A 13,766-nucleotide genomic window follows, 5' to 3' on the forward strand; every position below is an offset into this window, starting at 1 on the left:
TTTTTAACTGCTTATTCTTATCCATTTATTCTTCGCATTAATGAAATCAAATCTTGAAAAACGGGACTAAATTTTTTTTCCTTTGTATTTGTTTTTTCTTATTCTTTTCCTCTTTTTACTTTTTATTTTCATCTTCTCTGCTACTGATCTTAATGTTCATTAATCAATCAATCGATTTTATCTCAATCATCTTCATTCCCATTCTTCAATGGCTCCTATTGATAAAAAGATGGAAGCGGAATTCAACAGACTAAAGGATGAACTTCAACTGAGGGGTTACTCAATTTCTCTGCCTTCATCATCTTCTTACTCATCCAAGCTCAATCTAGATCTGATTAATTCTGAACAATGAAATAATCAAAAGATTATTGTTGCACTGGGTCAACTGCAAATTCTTCCAATTCCTTTGTTTAATCCAGAAATTCCTCTTTTTTATGAAATTCTTGCTAATAATAGATTCACACGGGGAGTTTTTCAATTGAGTAGTGATGCGATTAAAATAGTATTAGAATATTCTCGTCGCGTATCTGGATTAGGGACCTCTTATCTTATGATGTGTGAAACGAACTGTACCGTGATAAAGTCATTTATTCTAGTGAGTACACTCTTGATAATTTCTTCAAGAATTCTTACGTTGCGATTATAAAAAGCGTCAATTCAAAATGGGTTGTTCGATTGAGAAGAACAGATGGTGTTGCTTAAGATGACAAAATTATGCGAGATGTTGAATGGAATGATAAATCCAATAATAGTGCTCGCAGGTCTCATGATACAAGTTGGCTTAATTTTCCTATTATTTTAGGAGGTCCTTACATCTCTGGAAATGGACCATCTTGGAAACTCTCATTGTCTGAAGATGAGATGAAAATAGTGGTACGATAATTTCGCACGCTTACATTTATGTTTCGCATAGATTTTCTTGGATGATAATTCATTTATGACTTGTTTAATTCTTTCTTTTCGGGTTATTAAGAAGAGAAATATTTTGCACCAGGCATCTTCTTCGCAGAGTAAGAAAGTAAGAAACATTATTTCCACTCTTTCCATTTTAACAATATTGTTTCCCCTGTTTCTTATCTGTATTATTCGCGTAGGTGAAATCCCTGGGTGCTACAGTTTCGGGTAAAGGTAAGAAACTGACATCCAAAATCTCGTCAAAGAAGACTTCCGCGATAGATGAACCCTCAAAAAAGCGTAAAAGATATGATTCTTCTTCAAGTTCCGAGTCTGATGAAGAGTACATTTCTGCTTCTAAGGATTCATAAATTGATTCTAACTTAAAGGATTTGTCCGATCTTTTTTCTGGGGATCTTTTGACTACTGTTAGCAATGACAACCTTAATCGTGCTTTCAAAATGGTTTTCAAGATATGTGATGCCCCTATTTTAGATGCTCCATCTCTTCGTTGGGCTAACTCTGCGATAAGTCCAAATCTCCAATTTACTCTTGGCTCTTTGGTAATATCTTCAACTCCCTTTTTTTATGTCTTTTCTTTTTAGTTTTATTGTACTTCTAACAATAATATCTTCTTTCTTCTTCGCAGGACGCTCGTTTGGCTTATGTAATCTCCTTCGATTACCAGAGGAAAATCTCTAAGCTTGATCGAGAGAATGCCAAACTTAAGGATGAAAACTCTCAACTTAAAGATGATAATTCCACACTTAAGGATGAGAATTCCAGGCTTAAAGATGAAAACTCTATTAATCAAGAATTGGTTCGCAAATCTCGTGAAAGGAATAATGAAATTATTGGTATGTATTCCTTATCCTCATTATTCTTATATTTGTATGCGATAATTCGTATTTCTTATTTTATTATATTCGCAGACCTTTACAATCTTTATGATGAAGCTGCCGATCTCCCTGCTGATGAAATCCTCCTTGAACATCTTAATTCTTCTTTAAATAATTACCCTGATCAAGGATTGGAATATCTGAGCTTGGAAGACTTAAAATCAAGATATAGTACTCTTAGAAGAAATCATAGGTTCACATTAAGTTCGTTTAATAACATTAAACAACGCCTTTATGAAAGTCAAAAGGCATTTCAGCTTTTAAAAGCGAAGAAGAATAAACTTATCTCTGAAAAATATGACATAGTTCTTAAGGGTGCGAAAGCACTAGAAAAATTCCAACAATCCGTTATTGAGGTTCAAAAAGAGCGTGATTTAGTCTTAAACGATAAGAATGCACTTGCGAAAGAAAGAAACTTAATTCGCTCTCAACTTTTCATAGAAAGCGAAGCTGAATTTAGTTGGGTTTCTAGAGTTTTGGATAATGCTAGAAATGAACTAGTTGTAAATGTTAGTCTTGACGCCGAACATTCTTTAATGATTAAGGACATTGTTTCCAACTATGAAGGTCATACATTGCTCTTTTAATTCTTATTTCTTCTTTTGGAATAACATCTTCTTGTATTTTAACTTACTTGTTCAAACTTCGCAGAGAAAGAGAAGGATTATCTTAACCAAATTGAAGATTTTAAGGCTCACTTGGATTCTAAACAAGAAAAATTGTCTTCCCGTAACTCCAAATATAGCCAAGTGAAGAAGAATTTCGTTACTATGGTTCAAAATAACAGTAATTATGCTAATCGTGCTCGTGAGGCTGCTGTTAAGAAGGTTTGCCTTGAGAATAATATCCCTCTTTCCAAGTATAAGTTTCCAGAAATTCCCATATCTTGGATAGTGAAGGAGAAGATGAAGATTCTGAGGAAAAAATTAGCGAATCTGAGGTTGAGCGAGATGAAGAAACCACATCGTTATTGTAATCTTCTTGTAATTATTTTCACTTTTTGCAATGAAATTTTCTTTATGCGCGGTCATGTTTAAGATGCCAATCTTTTTCACATATGTTATCAGGCTATCAAATGAGCCAAGTAACATTTCTTTTGCGTTCCCATTCTTTCTTGCCTCTGGTAATTGACACATTTTGATAGGTTGAATATGATTTCATAATCTTTTTGGATCTCCTGCAAATAAATCATTAGTTTTTCAATTTTCTTTAAGGTCTTATTCTTCCTTCTTATGTAGAGGTCTTATTTTGCCTTATTTGTATGTGATGAGATCGCAGGCGGTCTTTACACCTTAATGTATCGACCCGTTGATCTCATCTTATCTATTTCTCGTATTATTTCCTCGTCAGGTTCTTTCGCATAAATATGATAAGTCTTAAAACTCCCGTGAGTAAAAATTCTTATGACATTTACGTCTTTTGACACAATTCAACTCCCTAATGGAGGGTGTCTTCCTTATCTTCCCCTGTTTTCCCCTTCAAGGAAGCTTACCTCTATCTGGTTAAGATTATGGTTCTTCCCATCCGGCCTTTCAACAACCAGTTGTTTTCGCAACCTCATATTCCATTACCGATAAGGTTTTATGTATGCGAGATCTCACCCTAAGTGGGGTATCTTCGTACCGAGTGCATCATAGTCAGGATTTTTCAAGAGTGGTAAAGAAGATCCAACCCCCCCGCACTCTTGACTCAACTGTGTACCTCGACGCCCTGATCGAGTTTGTGCACTCCTTAGGAGAGAATTTCTCACCTTAGTCTCTCAATCTAACTTTTTTCACTTAGAACGAAAATTTAAGGCACCTCTCCCGGATGGGCATCATCGTTTTTTCTCACCCCAAATTCTCCATGACTCAAGTTCCAGGGTCAATGTTGCTTCCCCTTGAGTCATGCATTTCTAGGTTTCTCCAACTATGATGTGCGACAGGTCTTACTATTTTTCCCTTGTCACATCACATTTAGATTCTTAGCCAATCTGATAATAAATATCATCTCTGGTGCCTTTTGTTAAGGTCTTACTCTTATTTAAATATCATTTCTGTTGCCTTTTATTAAGGTCTTACTCGGATTCAAATATCATTTATGTTTCCTTTTATTAAGGTCTTACTCGGATTCAAATATCATTTTTGTTTCCTTTTATTAAGTTCTTACTCTGATTTATAGATTTTCTTTCTCATGAGTTACATTTTCAAACTTATATATTGATCCAAATTTGATATCTTGGATAGTATTACTTCGTTCTTCATTTTTTTTTCTTGTGTGATGATCTTCACAGGCTCTTATGAATAATTTCTTCCATGTTGTTCCTTTACTTAGTTGATATATTTTTTTTATTTCCTTATTCTTACGAATGCTTCTGAAAATTTTATCTCGCACGCCCCTTGTATACCTCATCCACCATTAATCTTTCAGCTCTTTGACCGTCTGCAATATTCTTCTTCCAATGTGTTCGTTTTCCATCTCTTTCTCGCATCTATGAACGTCAATAGCCTGACAGTTTCTACCTTCAACCGTATCTCCTCTTATTATTCCAATACCTTGTAGTAAAGGAAATTTAATGCATTGGTGAAATTTCGAAGCTACGCCCAAAATACTATGTAACCAAGGTCTCTCCCGATTAAAGCATTATAGGGGGATTCAACATCCACGACACATAATACGAAATCTGTTGGTAAGTTTTGAATAAGAATTCACATTGTCATTTCTCCCTTCGGCTTGTTCGCAGTTCCGTTAAAGCCATAGATCTTATACGTTGAAGAAATCAACTCATCATCTCTTCCACCCATAATTTTGTATGTAAAATAGAATAGAATGTCAACAGAACTTCCCATATCTATAAGTATTCTATATACCGCTAAAGTGTTCGCTTCATCCTCTTCATCATCTTTCACTTGTGGCTTTGGGTTGATCCCTAGTTTCACAACTAGTGGATATTCATGCGATTCTGCTCCACCTGGGATTTCTTCTGCACTAAATGATATTACTTGTTTTTTCCAGTCCTTTAATTGTGAAACTTTGGTAAGATTTAGAATTTCTCTTCCATCAACATCCCTCGCATACACCCGACTTAAAATATTATCATGGAAATCATGTATGTTCTTGAAGGAATGTATAATTGAATTACAGTATAAATTCTTCGCGTTCGCACATACTTGAATTATATGTACAGTATTTTCCGTTTCCTTTTCATGCCTTTTACCTTCTGGCGGGGGTGGTAAATTCTTTTGTTGTGCTAAGAAATGATCTAACTTTCCTTCTTCAATCATTCGCAATATGATTTTTCTTACATTTATGCAATTGCTTGTTGTGTGAACATGAAAGTGATGATGAACGCAAAATTAATTACTTCTTCTTCCTGGAAATGGTTCTTCTCCCACATTGTGCGGCTCGTTGATTTCTTCTATCAGAACGACAACTTCCCATACTTTATCTATCGTAGTATTCAGCTTTGGTAAGTTTATCTGTTCCCAAACTATTCTTCCAGTTCTCTTATTATGATTTGGTTGTTGTCCTCCTGATCCTCCATATAGATTTTTCGTTCTTTGAACTTTATCACTACCTTCTCATTTTCGGTTGTTATAGTATTGCTTCTCTCTACGTTCTTTTTCAAATTCTGCTTGATCTGCACTTCCAATTGCTACTTGCTTCTTTTCCATTTCTGCATTGTTTCGTCCATGATTTCCTTGCGAAACATTCGCAGTCAAATTTCTCATTCTTGGTAGTAAACTGGAATTTTCCCCTTTTGCATCTGTTGCCGCAATTGGATAAGATTCCATATTCCTTTGCTTTTCTTCAAGTGCTATGTATTCTTCTTGAAATTCATGCAACTCCGTCATTGTAATTTTATCCTTTATTTTGAATATTTGTGTGTACAATAAATCTGTAGGGAAAAGAGCATTAATAAATGCCAAAATCAAGTATCGTTCATCTACGCGTCTAGCCATTTCGTTACACATTGTTCTCCAACGCGTTGTCAGATGTCGTAAACTTTCATTGACCCTTCTGCCAAGTCCAAATAATGTTTCAATACCCGGTCTTGCCATATTATTGCTTATATATTGTCCTAAGAAGGTGCTTTGCAGTTGATGAAATGAATCAATGGTCTCTACTGGTAATCCTTCAAACCATTTCAAAGCTTCTCCTGCCAAACTAGCAGCAAAATATTTACACATCACTGCATCATTCTTTTCCCACTGCAATAAGTCCATTTCAAAGCTTCTCCTTCAATTCCGCCATTTGTTTAAGAAGTTCTGCATTCGAAGATTGTTCTTGCTCACCTCGCATAGACCTATCTAATCTGGCTGGACTCAACCTATTCGCATGATTATTCTGACGGATTGCGTCTTGCATTTCATCTTCTTCATCTTCTTCCCTTCTTCTCCTACGCCTATCAAAGTTCGCATGATTAATCTGTGCATTATCAAAATTTTCCTTTTCGACTGTGCGATCATATCAATGTCTTGTCCTTCTTATTTCTTGTGGTATAATCCTACCCTGATTCATATCATCTATACGATAGTTATCGCGCTGTCTTTGTCGGTTATCATTTTGATGCAATGTTTCCTCCAATTCTCTTTTTTCAATATCTTCTCTTATTTGTCTATCTCTTTATCTCAACAGTTCTCTTCCATGCAATATCAATCTGTCCCATCCTTGGATCCTCTCCTTCTCTTTCGAAGTTATTTTTTGTGCGATGAAGAAGTTCACGCGAATGTACATATCTGTGAGTTCCCAAATCATGTGCTATACTTATTCTCTCACGTTGGTCTTGTAAGTTGTGTCCTTCTTGTATATTTTCTTCAATATTTTCCATGCGATCTCTTCGTCTAACATTCCTTTTATTAAATCGGCTTTGTGTTGATGTTTCCCCACTTGATCTTAATCTTGACTGCATTCTACTTTCCGATCTCTGTTCTCTCAATCTAAGATTCTCCTCTCTTAATCCTTCATTCTGACGTATCAAATTTTCGCGCTCTTCCTCCTGTCTTTGTCGTTCTGCCATTAATCTTTGCCTAAATTCCATAATTGTCATGTTCTCATCATCTCCATCATTTCTCCCAACATTCTCAATTCCTTGTATTTCCTCCTCTGCTGAATTTGATCTCCACGTATGAATACTCACTCTATCAAGGTCTTGATTTTGTTCTTGTTCTCTTTGAGGTTCAATTGAAACTTCATTTTCTTGATTTTGTTCCATTTTGTTCTTCTGTATCTGTATTTCTTCTCCGTGCCGCAATTTTATTACTCCTTCTTGCTGGTATTCTTTGTTCATCAACAGGTCTGAGTCTCACCGTCTTGAATTTCTAAGTCTAATTTCGTCAAGATCCTTTGATTTATCGATTAGGATTTATCACCTAAATGTTGTTTCTAGCGCCAAAATGTAGTTACCAGTTTCCTGATAACCACATCGCAATGTTATTAAGAAATCTTTAATCAATCATCATCATTAAATTCTTTTTTTTTTATTAAATCTTAAGTCGGTTACAAGATGGCGGGAATATTACAACACTATTAATTGCTCTCAGATTTACTTTCTCTCTCCTGATTTCTTGTCTAACACTCACTAAGAAGATCTTGTTACATATGGAGACTTCCTCCTTTTATATAGGATTCTTTATAATGGACGACAGCTAAGAGATCCACTATTTTCGGAATCACTATGCGTTACATTCGCTCGTAGACATTCACTCATTCTCGCACAGATTATATTTCGCATAGAACATCACACTTTATTCGTGACTTTGCTGAGATCATCTAATTCGTCATCTTGAGTTTGGTGTGTGCGATAGTCTTCGCACGGAACATTTCTATTTCGCATTCACATTATTATGTGCGATATTACACTCCTACATCTATAGTCTTTTTTTTTCTTTTTTTTTTTGAAGCATGTACTTGTGAGTATTATCTCTGCCAAATTTCATTGTTTTTGGTCAGGCATGTTTCCCCTAACATTGTGATTGAAATATTTGTATCGAAAAAAAATTAAAAGAATCATTTCTCTTAACATTAATTCATGTTCTGTTTATTCATATTTTTAACAAAATCGTTAGTGTTTTTCTTTTGGGAATATGAAAGATCACAGCCATGCTAGACTAGCTATATCAAAAATACTTGATCAAAAACTAATCTATACCACAAGTGACAGTTCTTCAATTACACATCCATAGAAGAAAGGAAACTTGAGGATCGAAATATGTGGATGATGACATTATGGTTGACGAAAAAGTTCTATGAATGACGTAATTTTTTGGCTGTATGACCAAATCCTCAACTGGTACAATGCATACAAGGATATGCTACCTTGATGATAAGTAATTCCATCTCAGCGGCCTTATTAGATATGGAAGATGATTACAATGCAAGTGAATGATGCATTCTGAACCTGCAAGGGGCCTCAATGCATAATAGCCAAACCTATGATAACAAGGGCTTGGGTGTTTCCTTTCTCTATATGCCATAATGCAAGTTGTTGATGATCCATGAGGAAGTTGTGAAAGCTCTATCCCGTTTTTACTTTTACTCAAGCATGCTATGACCACTGCTGGAAGATGATTGTAACATATTAATGGCATCTGAAGTCCGATGTAAGTTGATAATGGTGATTTGTCAATTAATATCTATTGTGTGTATTTCAACTGTAGTCATTACATCTTCTAAGTTAAATAACTTACCTCATATGGGTGTATGGTGGATTTTTTTTTGTTTGATTATTCCTGCTTTCAGATGGGTCATTTAGACAAATTCACAAACAGCAACGCACAACAAGAACGGAAAACCATAAAATTTGTAAATTGTTTGCACTACACCCAAATATCATCATTTTCCACTTAAGACTATTCATATTCACATGCTAGTAATTTGAAGTTGATGTAGTCCTGTACTAAGGATCAATTTCAGCATGCATGTACACAGACTTGAATTATAATCAACAACAAACGTTTCTGCAAAGTCGAATTAAACAAAAATAAACAAAGGGTTTTATTTACTTAATTACTTGTTTTTTTGATCTTCTCGACCAAGATTAAAATACCATCATGTGATCTCACCTCTACCTTAGAGCGAATCCTATGGGTAGTCCCCAATCCAAGACTATCTCTTTCATATGAAAGAGTACCCGTCCAATAGAAAGGGTGAAGCTACTATGGCCAAAATTGAAAGAGGACACTACATGGGTAATCATCTCCCGTTTAAGATTTGTTTTCAAAATTTATTAATAAAATAATGGTTGGAGGGAAAATTTTGTTTTGAGAAAATGATTTTCAAGCATTCACGAGGGACAGTCCCCGTAAAATAGTGGAAAACATTGTAGACGGGGACTGTTCCCGTCCAACCCTTTTTCTTTTAATATACGGGGGACAGTCCCCCGTATAGCTTTTTTTTCAAACGGAAGACAGTCTCCCGTCTAATGTAGACTACCAATCACTCGTTCATCTGAACGAGTGTATGAACGTGTTGCGAGTGTAAGTGGGGTAAAAACTATCCATAACAGCTTCTATTTAGAGCAAATTGGTAGTTCACTCCTTCAAATGAAAGAGTGACACTACCCATAGGATTTGCTTTTATGATTCACTGTCTCTCAGTCTCAACATCTCTCGATCTAAAGTTCTGTCAATCTAATTATTTTTCTGGATCTTTTTCTCAATATAATTATATTGATGCTATAGGTGGTACTATGGCAAGTTGCAGGAAATGGACTTGTGCCTCCTAAAACTCTAATGTCCCCCAGCGCATCCCAAGTTGCAGGAAATGATTTCCAAAACGATGAAGTAATGCCTGCAAACGAAGATGACCTGGCAACGTGGATCCAATCTGGGGACATAATTGGTCTTAAAGGTCAGTTGGTGAAGTTACTTGAGCTCTCCGGAGGTTGCCTACCCTTATGTCGTGTTCCTGAAGAATACAACAAAACATTTGGCCGGCCCTTGTGCATGGCTGATTATGGCGCGAACAAACTTGTCAACCTACTCAACAACATGGCTGATACAATAACGGTAGAATGGGAAGGAGACAACAGATATGTGTATCTCCGTAGCACCGATGAAAAGGCAGAAGACAGTAGTCAGGTAGCTGTTTTTCCATAAAAAGACGAGAGAAATAAGGGATGTGAAGAGGAGAATATAGATGCTAATGTATGTAGTACCAAAAATGATGAACAAGCAAAGTCATGCTTGAGTAACTCGCAGTCTGGTTCAATTTGTGGGTGACAAATAGATAAAGTGTGGCTACAAATAAGTGAAACCATGCAATTTTAGAACATTGAATGTTTCGTTTGTTTTTTCCCACGTCACATAGTATTACAGTAGTTTTAAGTGATAGTCAACCGAATGTCATCAACCATTGCGCAATCAAGTTTTTGACATTTATTTCATAGACCAAATCAAATTCCTAGTTTCAAACTTTGAAACGGTCATTAAGATTTGATTTGCCGGACTGTTCAGTCTATGGGGCCACCCTCTCTCTTTTCTCTCAATATAACTACGAAGCCTCTTGCACAATTTTATTCATAACCAAAAATTAAGACCATGGCAACCAAAACTCTCTCCATTACCGCGTTCCTACTGTTTCTTACGGCTATGGTTTCCGGTGTGAGTTCCCAGCAATGTGGGCGTCAAGCTGGTGGTCGGACTTGTCAAGGCAACTTATGCTGTAGTCAGTACGGTTACTGCGGTGATACTGATGAGTACTGTTTACCATCCAATAGCTGCCAGAGTAACTGCAGAGGTCCCAGTGTCCCGGGCGCCGGTGAGACGGCTACTAATGTTCGTGCAACATACCATATCTACAGTCCTGCCCAAAACGGATGGGATTTGTATAAGGTTAGTGCGTATTGTTCCACTTGGGATGGCGACAAGCCACTTGCTTGGAGACAAAAGTACGGATGGACGGCCTTCTGTGGCCCTGTTGGACCTCGTGGTCAAGCCTCATGTGGCAGGTGTTTGAGGGTAAGTTTACACTTCATAAACTACATCGAATTTAGTTATGTTTATACATACTTAATAAGGTGGTTGGATCTATATTTTTCATCACTTCAGTAATTTCTTTGGTTCTAATCAGGGTGTCCCATCTCATTGATATTTTATGCAGGTAACAAACAGAGGTACAGGTGCTCAAACAACCGTGAGGATCGTCGATCAGTGCGGCAATGGAGGTTTGGATTTGGAAGAGGGTGTTTTCAACCAGATTGATACCGATAGAAAAGGTTATAGAGATGGCCACATGTTTGTAGACTACCAATTTGTCAACTGCGGTGACTCACTAATGTACCTTGTATAAATAACTAGGGCTTAACCGGTGCCGTAACGGCACGGGCATGAATTTGCTTTGTGTTTATTTTTGAAGCATGTGAACTATCTTTTGGTAATGTATCGAGTGTTTATCATATGGCTAAAAATAAATGGAATACCTAGTCTAAATTTCTTATCGATCCGTCCCCTGCAACCAAAATAGCACTCTAGCATCCAAAAAGAACCAACGAAAGATTTATAGGAATACACATTGTACTACATAAGGCGCAAACGGCTGCCATGTATTATCCCAACGTATCTTTTAAGTATTTGTGAAATGGTTCGACCAAGTGATTAAAAATCTTTTTTTTTTTTTTTTTTTTTTTTTTTTTTTTTGTAACTTCACATATATATACATAATTTTTATAATAAAAAATACCCTACAAATGTCGCATATATGGAAACATCCATGTAAATCCATATTCCAAAATCGATCCCATAGGTTTGAAAATGCCCCGGACGTTAGGTAAAAAATCTAAATGCCCCAAAATGAAATCAAAATGTCCCATTATGTTATGTACTCTATTTCAGAGAGTTAAGTGGTCAAATGCATAAGCATGTGGCCCGCACGTGGAAAAAAAATGGCATTTATACCCTTCTATCAAGGTAGAAGACATTCACGTGACTGCTTTGACTCAAGTAGTGAGATTGCGACACGTGGAAACCCAAAAAATGGACGGCATGAGATGTAGGGGTTACATTTACCGAAATTTGGGTTTCTTTTAAAAAGATGACCACTGTGCCTTATTAGCTAGGATCGCGACACGTGTGATATCATTTCAAATCAGCGGCTACATATTCCGACACGTGTCACTAACTTCATAACACGTGGTACAGGTGTTAGTCGTTATCCACGTGTCAGGTTAGATTGCACAGCTGTCGTTTGTTTGCAGTACCCACGTGTTAGCTTATAAGCATACGTATCGGGTGTTATTTTTGTCGAAGGACAAAAATGAAAATTCACAGAACAGTTGACTAGTCAAAGGTAGTGAAAATGCCATATTTTGACTATTATAGGGAAAACTAACGGAATGGCCATTTTGATTTTTTTGCCTAACGTCCAGGACATTTTCAAATGTATGGGGTCGATTTTGGAGCATTTTACCATTTAACCCTAAGACCATATTCCCATTTCTAATATCAACAGTCGGTAACAAATTAAATGAAATACTAAATTACATATATAGGATTAAAGAGCAGATCTAAGAAAATTCCCGAACACCAAGTGCAGACAGTGCAACATTAACCAATTTTTACGTATCAACTGCCATCATCAACTACTTTTATGCAACTACCGTCTCCAAGTGAGTAGTTCTTAATAGCGTCGTCATTCCTCTTTCAGACATGACTTCATTATATTCAGAGAGAGCCCTAAGCATGTAGTGCATTCACTGAATGCTGCTTCGTACACTACTTGGCCACATGCTAGCCAATCCAAGTAAGCTTGACAAACAAAATCCCAAGACGGAACCGAAATGAACTATTTGACCTGAAATAAACATAAATACTTGGTCATATTCTAGCCAACCAAGTTACCGAAATCAGAAACAAAATTACAACATGGAACTGAAACGTAGCATCTTTTAGCCAATCCAGCAGTGATAATAAGAACTGGTGAACATTTATGTCAGGCCAGAAATGGTGAATGTTTGCCTGTCAGTTGCACATACACAATTTAGGCTAACATATATCATACTGGATTAAATGCAGCCGATTGGGTAGCCTTATTATACCAAATATGAGATGGCAGATTCAACTGGTTCTCGATTATGTCTTTAATCAGTAGAGTCACGTACATATTTCAATTTTTAACAAATGCAGAACTGTGTGAGCAGCGTAGTAAAGGGAGAATCAAGGATGAAATTAAATGAGGAAAATATAATATATAGGAAAAACAAATTTGAGAAAAATGTGGAGATGGAGAATTAGTCTAATACCGGAATGCTAATTCAACGCGGGTAACTGGAATTTACCGAGCTTCAGAAAACGTTAATACAGCTACACCCCATCCACAGAAATCTCATTTATGACACCCTAAATCAATCAGAAAAAAATAGACAAATGGGTGGGAGGGAGTATATAATTTCGCGGATTAACACATGTTGTATAAAGTCTGAAAAAAAATTACAAAGCCAGCATCCTTTAATAAGCAAATGCAATGCCATTAACATTTCGTGACTAATAAATAACGAAACTTGCCGTTTTATGAACTATGTAATTTTGTAATCTGCAAGGCCGTTGGATGTTTCATGCACCTATGTAGTAATGCCAAGATCTCTTCAAGCAATAAGAAGAAGTCCAAGGATGAAGATTATTCCTCGTAGTCCATTTGTATACAACTACTGAAATTAATATCTTCATTAAATTTTCATACTTTGGAATTGGTAAGTCACTAATTACTCCCTGTTATTCAAAGATTAGAAAAGGTTAATAAAACTTTGGTTCATTAAATTCTCCATCCGTGTTGTTTGCCTATAGAGAACTACTATTAGTATACGTATTTGTCCTCTCAAATGAAAAGAAAGTGTTCGGCAAGCCAAAACGCTTCCCTGCAATACTTGTAAAATGCACACCAAAAAACAAATTTTGATGTTAATTACCTTGTTGTGCCTCTGATGCAGCATCTTCCAATTCATTCTCAAATGTGTATACTAAAGAAAAAATGGCCTGACATATTGATGTAGTTTTGATT

The 13,766-nt window shown here is 36.2% G+C and overlaps 3 protein-coding genes across 3 annotated transcripts; 2 read left to right on the plus strand and 1 right to left on the minus strand.

Annotated features, from left to right (window-relative positions):
• The first annotated feature begins 1,182 nt into the window (after nt 1–1,182).
• Nucleotides 1,183–2,872, plus strand: LOC113290313 (daple-like protein). Its single transcript, XM_026539925.1, has 4 exons — nt 1,183–1,457; nt 1,544–1,751; nt 2,445–2,776; nt 2,861–2,872. Exons 1-4 carry the CDS (start codon nt 1,356–1,358, stop codon nt 2,870–2,872), a joined length of 654 nt encoding a protein of 217 aa, XP_026395710.1. The 5' UTR covers nt 1,183–1,355.
• A 3,518-nt stretch (nt 2,873–6,390) lies between these two features.
• On the minus strand, nt 6,391–6,987 carry LOC113290314 (transcription factor SPT20 homolog). The gene has a single exon (XM_026539926.1). It carries the CDS (start codon nt 6,985–6,987, stop codon nt 6,391–6,393), a length of 597 nt encoding a protein of 198 aa, XP_026395711.1.
• A 3,325-nt stretch (nt 6,988–10,312) lies between these two features.
• On the plus strand, nt 10,313–11,176 carry LOC113290315 (pathogenesis-related protein PR-4-like). Its single transcript, XM_026539927.1, has 2 exons — nt 10,313–10,732; nt 10,875–11,176. Exons 1-2 carry the CDS (start codon nt 10,313–10,315, stop codon nt 11,061–11,063), a joined length of 609 nt encoding a protein of 202 aa, XP_026395712.1. The 3' UTR covers nt 11,064–11,176.
• Nucleotides 11,177–13,766: the final 2,590 nt, after the last annotated feature.

The sequence above is a fragment of the Papaver somniferum genome, chromosome 6 (genome assembly GCF_003573695.1).
Source record: "Papaver somniferum cultivar HN1 chromosome 6, ASM357369v1, whole genome shotgun sequence".
NCBI classification, from domain to species: Eukaryota; Viridiplantae; Streptophyta; class Magnoliopsida; order Ranunculales; family Papaveraceae; genus Papaver; species Papaver somniferum.

Excerpts from the sequence above, each read along its gene's own strand:
- LOC113290313 (XM_026539925.1), top strand. The coding sequence starts at position 1,356 with ATGGTTTTCAAGATATGTGATGCCCCTATTTTAGATGCTCCATCTCTT. Across the intron at positions 1,458-1,543 it reads AATTTACTCTTGGCTCTTTG|GACGCTCGTTTGGCTTATGT; the intron begins GTAATATCTTCA and ends TCTTCTTCGCAG. Across the intron at positions 1,752-2,444 it reads AAGGAATAATGAAATTATTG|AGAAAGAGAAGGATTATCTT; the intron begins GTATGTATTCCT and ends CAAACTTCGCAG.
- LOC113290314 (XM_026539926.1), bottom strand. The coding sequence starts at position 6,987 with ATGGAACAAAATCAAGAAAATGAAGTTTCAATTGAACCTCAAAGAGAA.
- LOC113290315 (XM_026539927.1), top strand. The coding sequence starts at position 10,313 with ATGGCAACCAAAACTCTCTCCATTACCGCGTTCCTACTGTTTCTTACG. Across the intron at positions 10,733-10,874 it reads CATGTGGCAGGTGTTTGAGG|GTAACAAACAGAGGTACAGG; the intron begins GTAAGTTTACAC and ends TATTTTATGCAG.